General features: G+C 38.8%; 1 protein-coding gene across 1 annotated transcript in view; it reads left to right on the plus strand.

Annotated features, from left to right (window-relative positions):
* Positions 1 to 21,877, plus strand: part of LOC137758983 (uncharacterized) — a 39,322-nt gene that overhangs the window by 14,259 nt on the left and 3,186 nt on the right. Inside the window, exon 3 of the mRNA XM_068534918.1 lies at positions 20,007 to 20,178. Within this exon, the coding sequence (XP_068391019.1) occupies positions 20,007 to 20,178 (172 nt within the window). The remainder of the gene's footprint in view (positions 1 to 20,006; positions 20,179 to 21,877) is intronic.

Below are 21,877 nucleotides of genomic sequence, written 5' to 3' on the forward strand. Positions count from 1 at the left end.
ACTTGGGTACTTCATGTCCTAGTCTTTCAACCTGAGAGGAGGATCCTTCAAGTTTTTGCAGCTTTCAGCTCCATGAGCTCAGTAGGAGTATCCTTGAAGCAAAATAAGAACAGGGTGTTGCATGCTCTTTTTTTGTTTTTTAATTTCAGATTTTAATGATCAATTTTAGTTATCTATGCAAAGTGATTCATGCAGATCATAAAATTCTTAGAGGAAAAGGAAGCCTGGGACAGAAGACATGGGTCCACTGAGGGCGGTAGTCATGGTTTGCAAATAAAAATTGTGACTGCAGCCAGAAGAAGGAACAGTGGGTGCTGAGAAAGGAAATGACAGATAACCATTCCTAGAGGGTTTATTTGGCTTTTTAGAAATAAGTAAACGAAAAGTTCCCTCTAGTTTGCTGCTTTGAGTCTTCCCTTTGAACACATCATCTAGACAGAGTTGACATAGATGGTTCTTTTAATTTAAAATCTCTGTAGTCTTCAAACAAGGAGGCCCCATGCAGGCAGTCTCACAGATGGTTGTACATGAATTACCCATCTGTCTTCAAGAAAGGGAGTTTGTGATTTCCTTCTAAGAAAAGGATTTGCAGGATGTGGCGGGAACGAGGTGAGTGAGGCCTTCAACTTCCATGCAGTTGTAGACATTTTGGAGGCAACTTGAACTCTTTGGATCATACTTTAATCCCTGATACCTAAGGATGGCGATCCTAATTTCAGCATCTGGGTGGTATTCATGAAAGACTTCTGGTTGAATAAGTTAGGAAGGATGCTCATATGAATAAACCTTATTATATGCCCCAGTTTCTGGGCAGCCTGCAGTACCGAGTTCTGACCTGGGATTAGGATGCCTTGTGTGGAGCTAGTGCCACTGCAGCTCTTAAGTCTCATCCAAGATGGTTATTTTCCATGTGCTTCTGAGTAGCTGTTTCTTTGGCTTTCTAATAGCATGGATACTCAGCATAATCACAGACTCCTAGATATGGAAGTATCTGAATGATAATGTAGTCTAATTTCGAAAGAAATGAAATGAAAGAGGCCAAGTGACTTGCTTCAAGGTATCTGGTAGAAAAACTGGTGTTAGAACCTTGGTTCCGTGTTCTCAGTCCAGTGCTGTCTTGCAGTGCACTGAATTTCTCAGAGAAAATGAGACTAAATGCGGTGTTTTTCTGTGTCCTCCTTTGCTCCTGGTACTTAACAGACCTGGAATCTACTCATGTATGTGTCAGGTTTTAGATCAGCAATAGGCTCACTGATTATGGAAATAATTGGGGAGATGTGGTATGTGTGAAAGTTTCAGGTAAGCGAGGCAAGGGGTTGTTGTGGTGGATTGGGAGATGTTTGCCAGTTCAAATCACATTTCTGCAGTGCGTGATGGGACTTGGGGCTCTTCTTTCTGTAGCTTATTAACAGATAAGCTGTTTCGCTGCTGGAGCTGCTGAATCTACAATAGCATGAATCAGCAAGAAGGAGGTGTGATGAGTCACGTGGACTTAGGCCTTTCCCATTGCCAAGGCTTGATATATTCACATCTTCCACTTTTTTTTTTCCTTCCGGTTTTACTGAGATATAATTGACATACAGCACTGTAAAAGTTTAAGGTATATAGCGTAGTGCTTTGACTTGCATACATCATGAAATGATTATCACAGTAAGTTTAGTGACCATTCATCATCTCATATAGGTACAAAATTAAAGTAGAAAAAAAGTGGTTTTTTTTTCACATCTTCTGTTTTTTCCTCTTTGTAGAGGCTCATCACATGGAACGATAGCATGTTTAGTCTTCTGTGTTACACTTGGTTTAGTCCACGTAATTACATGTAATGTAAAATTACATACAGTGCAAATCAGTCAAGAGGCTATCTTTCCTTCCTCCATCTCTGAGACATGGGTGACCACAGGAGGCCACTCTGTTGACATTTCTTGCTCTTGTCGTGGCCCTGTTGCCAATCAGTCTAAAAAAATATTTTTCTGTGAATTTCTTGTGAAGTTATTTACATGAAAAGTTTTCTAAACGTATGTAATTCAAACTTGATTCTTTGTTTAATGCCAGTGTAATTTTTATTGACTAGAAAAACAATTATATGAATTCTGGATTTTCCCGGGAAATCTATAACATGCCGATCTGAAGTTCATATGGGACCTCTGTCTCCTCGTGAGCCCTAGGTAAGGTACAGTGAGGATGGAGAGGTGGATAAAGGAAGGAGTGAGTGATGCTTCATTGAGGAAGGTGAGCAAGGTGGCCAGATAGGTTTGTTTCATGACAAAGAGTGTGATTTAAGCACTTACTTTCTTTTGAAAACCTCTCTTTTCACCATCTCCCTATCCTGATATCACAGGAGGAAGGAAAAAACCAAACAAACCTGTTGCCTCATCTCCTAAAGCAGTGATTCTCAAACTTTAATGAACATGCAAATCACCTTGCATTTTACAAGACTGCTGACTCTGATTTAATAGTGGTGGGGCAGTGGTTCTCAAAGTGTGTTCCTCAGAGCAGCAGCTCTGGTTCTGCCCGCCGTGTTAGAACTATAAATTCATGGACCTCGCCTGACCTGCTGAATTAAAATCTCAGAGGATCGGCCTCAGAAACTGTTTTTACACATTCACCAGGTGATTCTTGAGTACCTTGAACATTTGAGAATCACTGCCATTGAAGCTATTCTCTTGGGATTTTCCCAGGCCTCTGGTATTTGCTACTCTGTGATTGGGCCTTGGTATTATTCCCTTGCTATTTAGCAATTGAAACTTTTGGGCAGAGATGTTACTTGAGGCTCCTGACTGGATGTTGGTGTCCAGCAAGTTAACTGGCTCTATTAAAGTATGTTTCTTAGTCCTTCACCACTCTCTCTGTTATAACCCTGATACTTTGTAAAGCAAAGATACCATTTCATGGAATCATGAACATCAGTACCATGGCTAGACACCATACATAACATGGCGATTGGGTAATACCTTAAAAGGTAGACTGAAAAAGAAACCGACGAAATAAAACATCCGAGAAGAAAATGCTCTTGTAGATTTTCAGGGGTTTTACATCTTAATATCAACTGAGTCCCAATTCACAGATAGTTTCCATCATATTAATAGCCAGTGGGCGTTGTTACCTAGATTCTATGCCTGCTTGGTTCAGATGGGTGCAAACATGCTTAGCAGTGCCTTTACCAGTGTTGCCATTACTGGTGAAGGAAGAGTATTTTATAATAGGGATTGGATTCTCTCAGAAGTCAGTTTTCTTAAGGTATTTGCAAAGGATGAATGTTACCTCCTACAGTGTTTCAAGAGCTCTAACTTTAATTTTCTGAAAGTTTTATTGATTTCCTCCAAAGGCTATAGCTGGAGAAATACGCACTGTATGTTATTATTTGTCAGATTGGTTACAGGGTCTCCAATATAGGTGGGCTGAGGCTGGGTTTGTGCTTTTCCTCTGGGAGGTTTTTCATCTTAGAGAAAGGATCCATGTGTTTTGTGAATCTCTATAAAGCAATGAGAGGAGTTCAAAATTTATTAGAGATTCGACAAGTGCTCCAAAGAGGGATATTTGGGCACAAGGTCTAGATGCTAATGTATTATGTTCTTTGAAAACAGCTTAAATATAAGTACATATAAGAACCCTAGTTAAGATTTAAGGGTAATGCTATAAGATCTCTCATAAAGAAGTCACAAAAAGTGCTGCAAGTTTGTAACCTTTCCAGAAGCAATACAGTGTATGTTTACCCCTCATTTGCAACTTGAAGAAATTTACCCAGTTTATGCGGAAAATTGAAAAGAAGCAGATGCTTATTCCTAAGCTAGAGTTTTGAAGGCCAACAATTAAAATAAACATGTCTCTGCCAAAACTTGAACTGAATTAAAAAATTTAGCATATAAATTAAAGCTTACTTAAAACTAAATTTATCAAGGAAATACATTTGTTTTGCATTACTGGTTTCAATTATTGTGAAAAGGCTTCCATTTCTATGGAACACTGAAGATTTTTTAAAGTTTCAAACAATTTATTAGACAATTGCACCACTGAAAATGAGTTACGAGTGTCTGGCTTAAATGTATGAACTATTAGCACATCGTTGATGAGCTTAGAGAGAGATGTTAAAGCAGCCATTATCCTCCTGCAGGTTCATGTTCCTGTTCCCAGGGGACTGTAAGAAACTGGTTTGTAGACTGAAAACAGATAAAGCTATGGGCTGAGGATGTATGTAGCATCTCTTCTCTCCTATTCGTTTGTTCTTTCTCTTGGGAAACTGAATTTTGGGACATTGCTGATGAATTGCTGTCAGGCTTGGGTACTCTTAGTTTATTGCCATAGAAGAAGAGAGAGATTACTTCCTTGTTTGCAGTACGTGTCTGCTCTAGTCCTGTCTGTACAGTGTTTCCTAATTAATATTTCCTAAACACCTACCTCATAACTTTTTTTCATTTACTAAATATTTATTTAGTTCTTATTTTCCCAGCTTTCTTGAGGTATAATTGACAAATAAATTTGTATATATTTAAAGTGTACAAACTGATTTGATACACCTAGACATTGGGAAATACTGGCCCTGATGAAGTTAATTAACATTTTCATCACCTCACATGGTTCCCCTCTACCCCCATACCCTTGTTTTTGTTTTTTTTTTTTTTGGTGGTGAGAATGCTTAAAGTCTATTTCAGCAAATTTCAAGTATACAGGACAGTATTATTAACTACTGTAACCATGTTTTACATTGGATCCTCAGAACTTATTCATATTCTTCTTAAAACTGAAAGTTTGTACGTTTGACCAACGTTTTCCTGTTTCCCTCATCTCCCAGACCCTGGCAAGGACCCTTCTATTCTGTTTCTATTAGTTCAATTTTTTTTTTTTTTTTAAGATTGCACATATAAGTGATACCATGTAGCATTTTTCTTTCTCAGTCTGACTTTTTCCATTTAACATAATGCCCTCCGAGTTCATTCATGTTGTCACAAATGACAGGATTTCCTTCTTTTTTATAGCTAAATAATATTCCATTGAATATATATACCACATATTCTTTCTTCGTTCATTGATGGACACAGGTTTCCTTATCTTGGCTATTGTCATAATACTGCAATGAACATGGGAATGCAGATATCTCTTTGGGATACTGATTTCATTTCCTTTGGATATGTATCCAGAAGTGGGATTGCCGGATCATTCGGTAGGTCTATGTTTAACTTTTTGAGTAACCGCCATACTGTTTTCCATAGTGACTGCACCAATTCACATTCTCACCAACAGTGTACAAGGGTTCCCTTTATTCATATCCTCACCAAGATTCGTTATCTCTTGTCTTTTTTCATAATAAACATTATAATAGGTAGTGAGGTCATATCTCATTGTGGATTTGATTTGCATTTCCCTGATGATTAGTGATGTTGAGCACCTTTTCATATATCCGTTGGTCATTTGTATGTCTTCTTTGGGGAACTGTCTATTCAGGTCCTCTGCCCACTGTTTAATTGGATTTTTAAAAAAATTTTGCTATTGAGGCATATGAGTTCTTTGCATGCTTTGGATATTAATCCCTCATCTGATAGGTAGTTTGCAAATGTTTTCTCACATTCTATAGGTTGCCTTTTCCTTTTGTTGGTTGTTTCCTTTGCTGTGCAGAAACTTTTTAGTTTGATGTAGTTCTGCTTGTTTATTTTTGCTTTTATTGCCTTTGCTTTCGGTGTCAAATCCAGAAAGATATGGCGAAGACCTATGTCAAATAGCTTACCACCTATGTTTTCTTCTAGAAGTTTTATGGTTTCAGGTCTTACATTTAAGTCCTTAATCCATTTCAAGTTAAGTTTTGTCTATGGTATTTTTTCGCATGTGGGTATCAATTTTCCTAACACCAGTTATTGAATAGACTATCCTTTCCCCATTTTGTGTTTTGGGCACCATTGTCAAAGGTTAGTTGACTGCATATGCATCCCACATAACTATTTTCCTGAAAACTTTCATTTACTCCTGTTTGCTGTGCCAGGATTCATGGCCCTCAGTTTACTGTTCTATTTTCATTGATCCCTAATCATCACTCCGTCTGCTTCAGTCAGTCCAGTGATTTTCCTTCTTCCACCACATCTCAGGTTCATGCAAAGTAGCTTCTTGGGCAGAGTTGCCTTTTCTTTCTAAACAGGTCCAGTCAGATCATCACATATGACTGCTTGTACATATAGAGGAAGGCAGACTATCAGGAGAAAACTATTTTAGGATTCTATGTTATAAACATTTTAACTAAAAAACTTTTAAATTTAACGAGTTCATGCTTCTTAAAAAGAAAATGCTGAACACAGTTTAATCCTTTCCAGGTAAATTAGAGTGACATTATACACAGTAAAAATAAGTTGCATTGTAGTGATTTCTACTAGACAGGTAAGGTATTAAGGACTAGTTGTCTGATCCTACATTGAATAATACGTCTTGCAGCTGATATTTGTTTTTATAATGAATGCACACGTGTGTTGGTTTAAATTGCTGTGTTGAGATTAATGTTCTCAGAAATTATTTCTACATTACCAGGAAGTGGTACATTTGAAGCCTCTCCTGTACCATCTTGAGATTAAAAGAAAAAAATAAGAACTTTCTTTTATTTCCATTACTTAAGTTTATTTAAACTCGTGTTTAAAAAACAAAATATCTTCTCAAATCCCCAGTCATATTTCCATGCAGCTTGGTTCTAAGAGTCCTGGAAACAAAGAACAGTATCAGTCCAGGACCTTTGCAGGAAATGTCCTCAAGATCACTAGTGCATCTTAGGATGTTAGCCCAAGGGCCAACTGGGATATCAGGCCACATTGAAGAGATACTTTAATTTGTAAGATTTGTTGTGACCGTCAGACAACATATGTCTTTTGACTCCATTAAGGAATGTGAGAAGGCACAGCACTACTAATGCTACATTAGCTATCTGTCTTTAACTTTCAAAAATAATTTGAAAGCATTTTTAATGCCATTTTTCAGACGGCGAAAAGAAGTGCAAAGAAGTTAACTTGGCCAAATATAAGTGAAGGAGACGTGATTTTAGCTCGAGAACAAATGCTTTGTCTCATTACTGTACTGCTTCACTATAACAATCAAGATGTGGAGATTTCTAAAATTTTCACCATGAATGTTAAGAAAACACTAGATTGCATGATGTGTTACAGAAACACCCACTAAAATCCACTGAAGTAAGAAGTTGTGAATTCTCTCTGTACTTTGATAAATTCCCCTTGGGAGCACACCGGTTTGGAATCAAGAACGCTTGGTTCTAGTCCTAACATCTCCATTCTGTGGGTCTCAGTTTTTAATATTAAAACTCTCCAAGGTCCCTTCTTAGTGCAGTGATACATGCCTATGGAAGTGGGGCTTTTGGCATGCTTTATGAAGTATTTTAGAGCCAGCTGGCCTGGCACTTTACACTGGAGGAAAAAGTAGCCATTAAAGTCTTAAATTTGTCCCGTGTAGTAAAGACTGAAGGTGAAGATGAGAAGTTTTGTTTTCTTAGGTTTTGTTGAAGCAGGCTGCTACTGACTGCTGCCCTGGGATGCTTGGGATTCGTCATAGGGCCGGAGGCTGTGCCTGCCGGTCTGGCAGTGGGCCATCCTGGCGAAGCACAGCACAGGGGCTGGTGTGCGCTGCCACGTGAAGTATTAGATAACTGCCCAGAAGAGCTGCCATACATGCAGAGGAGGGGGTATTCAGGGCTGCCCATGGTAGTCATAAAATGATAGATATGAATCTAATCTTAGAAAAGCGAGTTGAACTCCCTCACTTTTAGTTGGGGCTCAAGGAAGTGAGGAAAGTTGTGCAAGTTTGTACCTTTAGTGTGAAAGTTGAGGATGGAATTCGGGTCTCCTGACTACTTATCTAACTCACCACTTACACTTATTTATGCTAAATACCATGCCTCCTTTTGCTCCCACAGGAATACTTGGTCACTTGGTGAATTTATGTTCATTTGGTCACTTGGTGAATTTATGTTCATTTATTTCATGTACAACCTGAAATGCCTCTTCTTGCTTATCAAATCAACGTAAAGCACTTGAAAATTGGATTCAAGCTTAGAAAACAGACACAGTGACGTATTAAGATCATTTTATGCCGTATCATGATGATTTTTAGGGAGTTAATTAATTTCCGCTCAAGGAAGCATAAACAGCAACTACATGCAGGTAAAAGACAATAGACAAAAAGGTAGCAGTAAATGGTTGCCCTTTGGGTTCCACAGGGCTTGTGTTAGATAAGGTCTTACTTTGCATAGTTATGATGCGGTAAAGAAGTATACTCCCCACTAGTAAATATTTCAGAGATGCTAAATTGGGAAACTGGCAAATTGCAGGTATGAATGGATGAGTACAATGTGCTCAATGAATAAGGAATCAAAAGGAATCAGAAGGAATCGAAAGAATGTAGGCACCTTAAATGTATTCAGGTACAAAGAAATCACCACAAACGAGACCATGATGGAGGAGAGGTACTGGCTTGTCAATAGATTTGGGTTTGCAGTTTGGAAACCACTCTGTAAACTCCACAAAAACTAATAATTGTGCTAATAACCTTGGTGTTGATAATCATAATCTGGGTATTCAGATTTACTGGCATGACATTATGCAAATCAGTTAACCTTTCTGAAAATCGAATTCCTCATCTGTGAAGGAGTTGGATTAGAATATATTTCCTGGCTTAAATAACCACTGTTGGACAAAGAATCTTATAATTAGTATCTGCAGCTCTTCAGGAGGAAAAAAAATAACGATAATTGATAACTTCAATGAGTAACTTTATTTCTTTGAGTTATGGGATAGTCATGCTTTTTTCAGTCGTCATAGATACTCCCCGTCGCCTAAGATTATAAATATATGAGGCTTGAACACACAAAGGAAACTTAGAGATAGTCCACCCCTACTCGAAATTTTATTCTTAAGGGTGGAGAGGCCTTGAATTACAAAGTGACTTGTCTAACTGGTTAATGGTGAAGCCCAAAGGACTAACAAGGCTTCACAGTTCTCCACACACAGGGCTCTTTTCTCCTATAGGAAAAGGGGTAAATAGGTTTTCTTTCTCATGCCAATTCAGGTTGATTAGTAAGGCCTGGCTGTTGAGAAAGACTGTGGAACTGAGAGCCAGGTACTATAGAAAAGACTAATGTTATTGATTAGGACTGTTTGCTATATAAACAGAACAGGGAAGTCACCTATATGTTTGCCACCTCCTCTCAAAGCTATGGTTTACACATGTTCCTTGAGGTTAAACTTTGAATATTTCTTCTGCCTTGCTTTTTAACAACCATCACTCACAATATTAATTAATGTTGTCTAAGGTATTTCACTCTAAGAGACGGCCTATGTCTCAGTGGACCAAACTTGGATTTGGTCATTAGGAAATACGTCATTCTCAGTGCTTGGATCCTCATTGGGTTTTCTTGAGCTGTTTTTCATTTCTGACGCTGCTAAATGTTTTAGACTTCTCCATTAGCATCATGTGGCCTGTCTGACTAGGATTTCAAGCTGCCAGGGCAGGACCACAGCTCTGAGTACAGGCTGGCTGTAGTTTTGTCCCTCATTATAAGACCATGGAATACAGTAGGAGAGGAGCGGCAGATACCTTGTCCTTTGTGGTTCCGACAACTTAAGTGCAATTCTTGGCAGCCTAGTTTTAGACTCTGATATGGGCCTTTTCTCGTATGATGTTGCAGGAAGCTTTCTCTTGCTGCTGACATGTTCTGGCTCCTTGGTTTACTCAGAGGAGTGGTGAAGGAGACATACCTCAAGCCAGGAGCCGCTATGTTGGCCCTTATGCTCTACTTTCTATAACTTTGCAGGATTTTGGAAGAAAATGAGAATGTACTCTGGAACTGGAGATACATATACCCACACATAGATTCATATATATATATATTTTCACTTCTTCAGGTCTTTGTCCTCATTCCTATCATCTGGAATTGTTTTGAAAGAAAAACGCATATTACCCTCATAAGGAACTAGAGTTTAACTTCGGAAACTTATAACACATTTATAAAAGACACAAAGTGTTCTCTCTTTTTAGAACTGTTCAAGTGCAAGTCAGATTTGAGTTCAAATGGAATGAAATGCCTGTTTATTTCTGGAAGCAAGTTTAGTTATTTTCTAGTCCAGATTCTTTGTTTTACAGATGAAAAAATGGAAATCCAGGGTCTAGGAGGGTTAAGTGATATGCTCGGTGGTACATTTCAGAAGAAACAGAATAGGAAAAAGAATCCAGAACTTGCCAATTTTTGGTCTCACGCATTTTATCTCACACAGCACTACTGCCTCTGGGTTTAGAATTACAACAGTTTGGTTTCCTTTTTAACTGATGACTTAGGTTTTTGTTAAGGTTTGATTTACAGTTTAGTAAAAATTTAATACTTATGTTCATTTTGGGTTTTAGCAAGTCAATACTATTCTAGAGTTTTATTTTTATTTTCTTTAAGCCTGTAATGGGCATTGAGGTCTCCCTGTGGTCTCTGGACTTCTCTCTCAGCTTTGAAGATTCTGCTGTTCCCTGCTCCATCTCAACTTATGCATATTCTCAATCACAGGGGAGTCTGGAACATGCCAGACATTATGGTGAGGCTGTTACAACGCTCACCCCGGTCTAAAACCTAAGCCACAGGAGACACAGACTTCTGGTTCCGCAGAAAGCAGGTGTTACAGGTAAGGAAGGGAGCATAATGTACAACAGCCAGATTTTAAACAGCTCTGCTCAGATTTCATATTCCCACACTCCCTCTAATTTACAGGCTTCTGTTCACAGGTAGTTTGAAAACCTATCTGTACCAAATTTAAATATTCAGTGACTTGCCTATAACTAATCATACTTGAAATTAAAAAAGCATGTGTGAACAAGCAATAGCACTAACTAGTACTCACAGGGGAATATTCCAGCTATATTACAATGAGACTTTTGGCAGTAAAAGCACTCAAGTACTGTTTCTTAAAATGTAAGGATTAGGTGTTCTTGAGGTAGAAAAGAAAAATCTATTCTTTGCAGATGGAGGGGACAATGAAATGGATTCACTAGCAGAGTCACTTTTATGGAAATTTGGATCTGTACTGTGAAATTTTAGTGTTTAAACAAGATCAGAGGCCTTGTAGGATGATTTTTTAACATGCTGGATTAGAAACACCAGACAGAATTGATTCCCAGTAAAATGGAAAACGTCCTGAATTAAAAAGGGGCCTCAAAAAAAAAAAAAAAAGGAGCCTCACTTGGTAACACTTAATTTTCTAACATGAGTGCTCCAAAGTCTTAATAACTATTTTAAAACACTTGATAATTTCATGTAAGATAAATTTTACGTAAGAATAAAAATGGACAGCGTATATGAATTTGGTGAGACTGAGCATACAATGTGGATTTGCCTTGGAAAACTTGGGCAGTTTTTGAGATTATTGAAGTTGAGCATCTGTTGCAAGATATCTAAGTGAACTCTCCCAAAGCATTTCCTGGAAGCATTTGCCCAACAAGTAATCTTCAAACAAACGAACAAACATACATACCCACCATTCCTCTATTCCGTGTAATATAATCCATGGACCAACAAGAATAAGCTTATTTTCTACTTGTACAGTTTTTGGGTGGTGCTGCTTTTCCTAACCTTCTCACCATCTGTCAAGACATAACTTTCATTACTCTCCAGCCTCACTTTTAACAGCATCATCTTTCTTTTTGTCCTTTCTCCTTCCCTCCCTCCCTCCTCCTCTCCCCCTTTGCTTTTCTTCCCTGCCTCCTTTTTCTTTCTTTAAAAGGAATCTCTTTTGACCTGTGTTTTCCTCAAGGGTTCAATTGTTTTTATATTTCTCTCCCTCATAATACAGTCTTTGGGGATTTAAAAATACGACATAAATAGAATCTTCTGTGATTTCTCAGCAGAAGGGAAGGTATGGTTTGTATTACTTTCTCTCATAGGATTCTTTATGGGGTAAATATTTCCAGATGCCCCAAATCTCTTTGTTACGTTTACTATAAGAACCAACAACTCTTCCTTTTTCTCTACGGTGACATGATTGTGTCCTGGGATGGCTCCCACTCGTATCGCTATGAAAACAGAAGTTTCATAAACCAGAGATGAGTTACTTCAACTCAGTTTAATTCAATAAACAGTTATTGAACATTTACTGTGTCCAGGATACCATTGGCCATGGTGAATGATACATGATCCCTCCTATCAAGAAATTTGCAATCTAGTATGGGAGAAACTATGCAAATAAATGTCCAACCATAAGATGACTGCTACGGTATAGTAACAAGCAAAGATTTAGGAACTCAGTAGGTAAGCAAAATAAGTAGAATAGTAAAGATGAGGCTCTTTTGTTTGTCAGTATTTTACTTTAGCTCTGTATAGTTTTGAGATATGAAATGGTGTCATTTTACTTTACAGTTCTTGTTACTTTATAATCATTACCACGACTTTGTAGTCATAGCTCATGGGTAAGTTGCTTCACTTATGTGAATGTTATGGAGAGGTCCTATGCTTCCGGTAGAGTCTTCTTCAGAAAGAGATTTATTGATTTGAGTTTATAACACTGAATTATGGTTTGGTAATACGTTTTACTTCAACTCGAAGATAGCTACTTTATCGATCCCGTGGGTAAACCCTTACTCTAGATCTGGGCGGTGAGCCCTCTCAGGATCAGCTGTCACACAGCAAGAGATAAGACTTCCTGGATCAGTTTTCTAAAGTGACAGGTTTATTCCCTGGTCAGGACAGAAGATACTCTTTTTAACGAACAGGCTAGACTTCTCTGTGTGCGTATTTGTTCCATGTGTTTTGGGGTGAGGATGGGGTTGAGGAGTCTACTCTGTTTTTATGGGGCATGAATCTGGCTTAAAAATGACAGAGCCCTTTAACAGGGAAATTGCAGCTGGAAGACACCAGCAACTAAGTAGATCTGGGACTTGAGAAACTGTGCCTCCCTGGAGCTATCCAGGGTACTGAACCACTTCTCCTTATGTTGCCTTCTAACCCCGCGAAACAGACATTCAGACATTTAAAAATATCTAGCTTTTTTTTTTTTTTTTCTGACTAGAGAAATTCTTTAACCTGTATATTTCTGATAATTGTTCTTGCTCTAGTCTTGGCCAGCTGTTGCAGTTCACCTCTTGTGTCTTTTATTCACTAAACAAATATTTAGGTATAACCTTCTCTGCGTTGGGCACTTTTCTCATGGTTAAATTACTCAGATTGAATATGATTATTTTTGCCTTTTTGTGAAATTTGGGTTAAAGAAACAAATTTTATGGGATGCCTAAAGGATCTCAGGTTTTCAAGTGTCGTTTGAAGAACCTGGTTTCTGGTCCAAAGGTTGTGTTTGTTTACGTTTGTTTACAGTACTTAGACTAGCCCTTGGCATAAAATAGGCAGCACAGAAATTTTATTCCGCTGATGATCAGATTTATTTTGTGGAATTTTTTTTAAAATAAATTTATTTTATGTATTTATTTTTGGCTGCGTTGGGTCTTTGTTGCTGTGCACGGGCTTTCTCTAGTTGTGGCGAGCGGGGGCTACTCTTCCTTGTGATGCACGGACTTCTCACTGCGGTGGCTTCTCTTGTTGTGGAGCACGGGCTCTAGGCGCATGGGCTTCAGTAGTTGTGGCACCTGGGCTCAGTAGTTGTGGCTCGTGGGCTCTAGAACACAGGCTCAGTAGTTGTGGTGCACGACCTTAGTTGCTCCGCAGCATGTGGGATCTTCCTGGACCAGGGCTCGAACCCGTGTCCCCTGCATTGGCAGGTGGATTCTTAACCACTGCACCACCAGGGAAGTCCCATTTGTGGAATATTTTTCTATACCATGTTACAAGGAACATATTTCTTTTCAACCTAAAGGTAAAATTCTTTGAAGAAAAATTTTGCTCTAAGTGCTCTAGATGCAACATGCACATAATCCTGATGAATGTAGACTAAGCATTTTGGGACACTGTCATATACATTAGGACCAAAGTACAGGCTGACCGGAAAGAAAGGGACCAGAAACTTCCAGCTCAGACTTTTCTATTTATGTATTTTCTCAACCATCTTTTCATTCTGTTTTATTCATACTAGTCTATTCTGTATTCAGGTAAACAACCACCACCTGTTCACCCCCTCTCCTCCAAAAGAGGAAAAAATGAATTTTTCCTTTGATGACAGCAACACATGACCCAGGAAGGTGGAGTATATTCTAAACTGTCCTTTTGTAATTCCTTGTTCTAAGCATCTGGCAAGACAAATTGGTCTTGACTTCCCTGGAAATGTTGGTTTCTCTCAATGAGTATAAGGGGTACAGAATCAACAGTGTTCCTAGTGTTCTCAAGACCAGTTATTGTATGGGTCAGTAAGGCTAAACCCTTCACCCCCAACCTGGTGTTAATTTAATGTTATTCTCAGTAAATATCTGAGACAGACTGAATTTGAGCAGAATATAAAGTATCTGGCTGAAATTGAATCAGGTTCAGTGTTCTAACAGAGCGATTTGCCACTACCCACATCTATTTCTGTGGTATGCCTTTTTTTTTTTTTTTTTTTTTTTTTTACAACATGTACATTTAGAAACTTGGTAAGGTCCAAACTGTATCATAATTGACTTGAAAATGTCAGTTTCTTGGGATTGCCAAACTCAAACACTTTTCTTGGTATCTCAGTGAGAAATCAAATTTGAGGTTGAAGAGTATTGACCAGTAAGCTTCTTTTCTAGAGATTGTTACTCTACCTTTGGTCATGGACCAAGTTTAATTATTCCTATTGCTTTTATTTCCCATTCCTTAGGGAAGTGATAGGCACTTGTTTAGTCACCGGAAGTTGTGAGAATTTGTGGACCTCAGCAAAGACCCAAGAGACCTATGCAACAGTATTGTTTTCCTACTTATTACCCAGACCCAGTTTGTTTTAAAATCTATTTACTGATTCCGCCTGAGTTGCATGACTTAGTTGTAATATAATCTCTTGATTTCTTGAATTATCTCCAGACTGGACTTCATGATTGATTTCTTTTTCGCCTTTGACTTATTCAGATGGAAATAGGTTAAACAAACAGAAAAACTTGACTGTTATTCAAAGGCTGAAGGATTCCTTCATTACTTCCCTCCATTTCCTTGGGAATCAATACCATTGGCTGTTTTCTTTTAGTTAGCATAGTTTTGCTTGCTTAATATAATTAATATAGTAATTTAAGAGTTATATATACGTGATCTGACTTAACCTTCCAGTTCTATGGTGTAATATTACTACTGTCATTTTATGTGTGAGAAAGGTAATGTTCAGGGGGAGTTAAGGAATTTCTAATGACCATAAAATTAGGAGTCAGGACTGAAGATTCAGACCCAGCTCTCTCCGACATTAGTCACTGCTTTTAATCACTCTTCTGCTTGCTTTAATATTTCTTTACTGCCCACATAAAGTGCCATGTCAGAATATAGAAATGGTTATTAACTGAGGAAATAGGAAATATTTTGATGTTTTTAGGGAAATTCAAAACATTGTAGAATAAAAAACTGGACATGATTTTATTGGCAGTTTTATCGCGATGGCTTAAAAGAAATGAAGTTGTTCCTGAAGGTACCTAGTTTATTGTCGTGAAATATATTTGCTTTGCCTCATGCTGTATTTTGTAACATTTGGTCCTGGTAGGGTTTATTTGTGCGTGTAGTTTAATATAAAGATCTCAATTTTAACAAATACTGGGAACTATTCGGAGAAAAAGCCAAAACAGATGTGTTTTTACTCAGTAGTTTTTGTTTAGGTCTGAACCTTTGATAGGAATTTGTTCCACAAATGTGGTTATTACAGAAGATGAAGAAAGCCAAGCTGAACACAAAGTTAGATGACTTGTCTATTTAATTTTAGGTGATACTTGCCGAATGTCTAGAGAAAATATTTTTTCAACTTGTTTCAGAATTAGAATAGACTCTGTTGACATTTTATGCAAGCATATATCTGTTATTCCTTTTTAGAAATTCGAAGTAAATTCTTCTTATAAAAATAATACACAATCAATAATACACGACCATTTTCTATGAGGAAATTTTCAAATGAAAAAACATTAATCTCTAAACATCCGTAACACCAACCAGTTAATATGTTAGTATGTTTCATTTGGTTTTTGACACACGCAAATGCACACAAAACTTAACATATAATTATATAATTTTATATGTAATTTTGTGTTCCAGTTTTCTACTTAATTAATAGCATTGTCTTATTTTGCATTTCTGTGACTTCCAGGGAGATATAATCTACTTTATTGGCCAGTTCTATCTAATTTGGGGTTCTCTGCTTGTGTGTATGGTGTATGTGTGTGTATAATTTAATATATATATGTGGGTGTGTATATATACACATATGTATAATTAGTTTTCTTGTTTTAGAAAAAGATGCATTGTATTCCTTTTAATACATCACAACTTACCCATTTTATTGGGAAGACTTTGCATATATTAAAATCTGATATATTAGGACTAATCAAGAAGAGGTCAGTGTGACTAAGATGCTTTTTAAATGTTTTTTTGTATTGTATATAGCAACTGGAGCTGCTTTCCCAACAGAAATTTGAAGTAATGCCGAACTGTGCTAATGAATAGATAGAATTAATTGGAAAACTTCATCTGTTTTCCTACAGTGTCTTAAAGACTTTAAAATAATCCCTCAGTAATTTAATCATATCTCCTAGTTTTCTCCTTTAATTTACCTAGCAATATTTTTTCTTTATTTTAAGATGATCTTCAGCCTAATCCAGATAGCCCTATTAAATTATCGTATCAAAAGCCAACGATAATTTTCTATACCTTTTATTTTCATAGGGAAATATTTTGAGATCCACCAGTGTGATTAAAAAATAGAGCAGGTGGAAGTGGGGCAAGGGTGGGAATTGACATCTGATGCAAGAGCCAAGGAGGAAACCATTGTTTTTACTCTGGTCAGGTGATATCATGCTAGCCTTACATTTCTAAAATTTGAGTATCTTTGGAATTATATTCAACTGCAGCAGTTGAAGTTGTAAATGCTTTAATGTTTTCAAGGCATGTCTTTTAGTGACTAAACTTTTCTAGTGCATTTATTTCAGTAAGGTTGAGGGGATTTCTATTGGATGATCTTCTCCAAATGAGATAAATATTCTAATGGTAACTGTCCTCCTGGAACACATATCTCTTGTTATTAAAAGTTTTCTAAGAGTACTGATGAATTTAAATGACTCACAGTAGCACAATAGGCATTTTAGTTAACCTGATTTTTAGCAACAACTTTTTTTTTCACTGTGAAACTTCTTATTCCAAGATGTTGGGGAAAAAGGGGAAAAACTACAAAGAAAAACATAAAATTTAAATGAACTGCCACTACTTAGATAAATCAGGGTCAACATTTTTATTTTAAACATCTTTATTGAAGTATAATTGCTTTACAATGGTGTGTTAGTTTCTGCTTTATAACAAAGTGAATCAGTTATACATATACATATGTTCCCATATCTCTTCCCTCTTGTATCTCCCTCCCTCCCACCCTCCCTATCCCCCGCCTCTAGGTGTTCACAAAGCACCGAGCTGATCTCCCTGTGCTATGCGGCTGCTTCCCACTAGCTATCTGTTTTACATTTGGTAGTGTATATATGTCCATGCCACTATCTCACCCTGTCACATCTTACCCCTCCCTCTCCCCATATCCTCAAGTCCATTCTCTAGTAGGTCTGTGTCTTTATTCCCGTCTTGCCACTAGGTTCTTCATGACCTTTTTTTTTTTCCCTTAGATTCCATATATATGTGTTAGCATACTGTATTTGTTTTTCTCTTTCTGACTTACTTCACTCTGTATGACAGACTCTAACTCCATCCACCTCACTACAAGTACCTCCATTTCATTTCTTTTTATGGCTGAGTAATATTCCATTGTATATATATGCCACATCTTCTTTATCCATTCATCCGATGATGGACACTTAGGTTGCTTCCATGTCCTGGCTATTGTAAATAAAGCTGCAATGAACATTTTGGTACATGACTCTTTTTGAATTATGGTTTTCTCAGGGTATCTGCCCAGTAGTGGGATTGCTGGGTCGTATGGTAGTTCTATTTTTAGTTTTTTAAGGAACCTCCATACTGTTCTCCATAGTGGCTGTATTAATTTACATTCCCACCAACAGTGCAAGAGGGTTCCCTTTTCTCCACATCCTCTCCAGCATTTATTGTTTCTAGATATTTTCATGATGGCCATTCTGACTGGTGTGAGATGATATCTCATTGTAGTTTTGATTTGCATTTCTCTAATGATTAATGATGTTGAGCATTCTTTCATGTGTCTGTTGGCAATCTGTATATCTTCTTTGGAGAAATGTCTGTTTAGGTCTTCTGCCCATCTTTGGATTGGGTTGTTTGTTTTTTTTTGTTATTAAGCTGCATGAGCTGCTTGTAAATCTTGGAGATTAATCCTTTGTCAGTTGCTTCATTTGCAAATATTTTCTCCCATTCTGAGGGTTGTCTTTTGGTCTTGTTTATGGTTTCCTTTGCTGTGCAAAAGCTTTGAAGTTTCATTAGGTCCCATTTGTTTATTTGTGTTTTTATTTCCATTTCTCTAGGAGCTGGGTCAAAAAGGATCTTGCTGTGATTTATGTCATAGAGTGTTCTGCCTATGTTTTCCTCTAAGAGTTTGAAGGCATGGGAGAGACTTAAGTTACCCACAAGAAGATCCAAAGAATCATAGGTCTGAGAGTTTTTTAAGTGGGTATACTTGAGGATGTTTATAAGCTGAAAGAAAGTAGCCAGCAGAGGAAGGGTGTGAAGATCTAGGAGAGGAAATGATTGTTCATTTGTTTTCAAAAAGCTGAATACTTATCGTGTGCCTGGCCTTTTTCTAGGATCTGGGGTTCACACCATCTGTTATCTCTTCTGCAAGGACAGTTCAACTCATCCCCTGGTGAAGAGAAGTCAGATTATTCTTTGCATCCAATGCAGGCGTAGGAACTGTTCTGTACCTCTGAAGGGACTTTACTTAACCAGAGTAATAAGTTAGAAATCAAAAGAAATTAGAGCTGAAAGGACCTGAAAGGCCACTGTACTTAATTTTGCCTAATATTTTACATTGAATGTAAGAAAAGTTTATTGCAGAGCCCGTTCTCTTCAGAGTTCCTTCAGTGAACTTTATGTCTTCAGTCCAGTGGGTCTAGCTCGTAGATTTTGGCCTTCTCCTCAATTTGCTTCTTCATCCATATTACATTTTGCCCGGACTACGGCAGAAGCTCCTGGGTGGTTTCGCGGCCCCTGGGCTCAGTTCCCCTAAGTTCATCTGCCTACTCGGGTTGAGTGATCTTCTAACATAAAAAGATACGCTTAAAATAATGCTGCTAATGGCTTGCCCACACAGAGTTAGTGCATACTAGCCGCCCAGCATGTGCTCTGCACAGAGGCGTGTAGTCTGAACTGTGCTCGGCCAAGCCTCCTGGGGCTCTTTGGCCCTGAGGAAGGGGAGCTTTTTGGGATCACTCCCTTTATCTAATTGGTCCTTCAGCAGCGGGGCACCTTTTTCTAATCAGCGGAGGCACCCTTACTTAGCCAGTGGTAACCCCAGGCCTCATCACCTGTGGGATACAAGCCATGCTGTCTCCCAGGCTTGCTTCCGCCAACATCTCTATTTTCCTTTCTGTCTGTTCTCACACTTGGACCCCTGGCCTTTAGTCATCCCCACCTGCAGTATTTACAGTGCCCAGCAGGTGTCAGGCTTGAGTGTCTTTGCACAGGTGCTCCCTCTGCAGTTAATGCACCTCCTTCTCCACCTCTGCATAGCCTCAGCTTTTTAGATTCTGCTTCAGGGTTATCATGAAGCTGTCACTTAGATATAACATTTTGCCTCCAAGGAACCTCTGTGCATAAAGGTTATGCTTCTTTATCTCATGTGATTCAAATTTTCATGTCCCTCCTTAATGCAGGCTTTAAGGGCAGGAGTCGTTTCTTATCCTTAGCACAGAGCAGATGCTTTTTTTTTTTTTTAAGGTGCTTTTTAATGATGATAAAATGTATGGTTTAAATCACTCATTTTACAATAATTTTGCTTTAGGTTGTGACAGAAATAAAGTCTACAGAAGTCGTGTTCCTGCGATAAGAAATAAAGATGTGACCTTCCAGTTGTGTAAAGCTCTTAAATGCTGTGTAAGTGCGTCGGGTGCGCTAAGGAACCTGGAGCTAAATGGGCTAGTTCTGAGAGAGAGAGACTTAACTATGTTAACAAGGTAAGCCTTCATTGTATCCTGCCAACATTTGATAGTTGCTTTTGGGGCAAGCTAAACCAATACAAGTTTAAACTTTTTCTCTCCATTAAAGGGATTGAATAAATGGGCCACTTTATCAGCACCTCATGCCTGTCACATTAATGGCTGAACTAGAAAATCAGAAGGATCAGCACAGGTTTTATTTTCTTAATCCTTACCTCAGGGTGGAGAAAGGTCAATCCCGAACTGAACCCCAAGTTTAGACCAGGAAGCCCTAGGGTTCCTTATAGTATCTCAGAAATATGGGAAAGTAGAAAGGAACGATAAAGTGTAGGGCAGATTAGCCTCATTTTCCTGTGAAGCTTGAGGAGAGGGAGGGAGGAGGTAGATGACCATGGGCAGTTGGGCAGGTTGTGCACTGTACAACACCATAAATGTAGAACGTTTGCATATATTATTATGACAGCCTTCTGACAGATGGAAATGGTGTCTTGAGGAAGTACCTTTTTCTGTTTCTCTTAGAGAAGTGCTTCTCGATGGGGGTGATTTTATCCCCTCGGGGATGTTTGGCAATATCTGGAGACACTTTTGGTTGTCAAAAGTAGCTGATGTGTTACTGGCATCTAGTAGGTAAGGACAGGGATGCTGCTAAACAGCCTACAGCGCACATGGCAGTCACACACAACAAAGAAACAAAGTCACACATTGCCTAGCTCAAAATGTCACTAGAGCCGGGGCTGAGAAACCCGGGTCTAGAGGATGAAGGTGAACCTCCCTGTCTGGTAATTTTTCCCTGCTTGTTCTGGAGAAATGACTGCTGGAGAGGGAGTGAACCATTTCTGACTCTACATCCAATATGCTCCAGCAGCCTGTAGTACATCATGTACTCATAGGGCCAGTGTGCCTGGAGGAACCCAAGGCTACCTGATGGCAGAGCTGTGGATCAGGGTGACAGCCAACATGGGAAAAGTCTTCCTGCCTCCAGGCAGGCCCTCGGTTCACCAGGCCCAGGTGTCTCTTCCTTCCATCCATGGGCCTCTGAGATGAACCAGCTTTCCTTGTCCCTCCTAAGCTTCCCAGGTTGTGAGTCCTTGCCTCTCAAGAGTGGGGCACAGTATCCTCAGGTTTGCTTTCCACTCTGCCTCCTGAGCCAGTTTTGGAAGGTTTGTGGATGATCAGTTGGGGGATAACAGGTAGAAAATTGAGACAAAACAGTGAACTCCGAGACTGGTGACTGGGTTCAAATTCCAGCTTTTCCACATGTCAGATGTATGGCCTTAGGCAATTCACTGAACATCTCTGTGCCTCAGTTTTCTTGTCTGTAAGATGGGGGTGAGAACAATAGTGCCCACTTCATAGGGCTATGGTGAGGATCGAGTTAGTATTTGGCATGTATTTGGCATGTAGCAAACAACATGTAAGCGGGAGGTGTTCCAGGCCTCATTCCACGTTAATTTTTGGTATCTGTATGAGTTTGCTAGGGCTGTCATAACAAAACACCACAGTCTGGGTAGCTTAAACAACAGAAATTTATTTCTCACCGTTCTGGAGGCTGGAAGTCCAAGGTCAAGTTGTCAGCAGGGTTGGTTTCCTCTGAGGCTCCTGAGGGAAGAGCCCGCTCCAGCCTCTCTCCTTGGCTTGCAGAGCGCCGCCTTCTCCCTGTGTCCTCACAGGGCTTTCACCCTCTGGGCAGGCCTGGTGTCTCTCTGTGTGTCTAATC

This window comes from Eschrichtius robustus, chromosome 2 (assembly GCF_028021215.1).
Source record: "Eschrichtius robustus isolate mEscRob2 chromosome 2, mEscRob2.pri, whole genome shotgun sequence".
NCBI lineage: Eukaryota > Metazoa > Chordata > Mammalia > Artiodactyla > Eschrichtiidae > Eschrichtius > Eschrichtius robustus.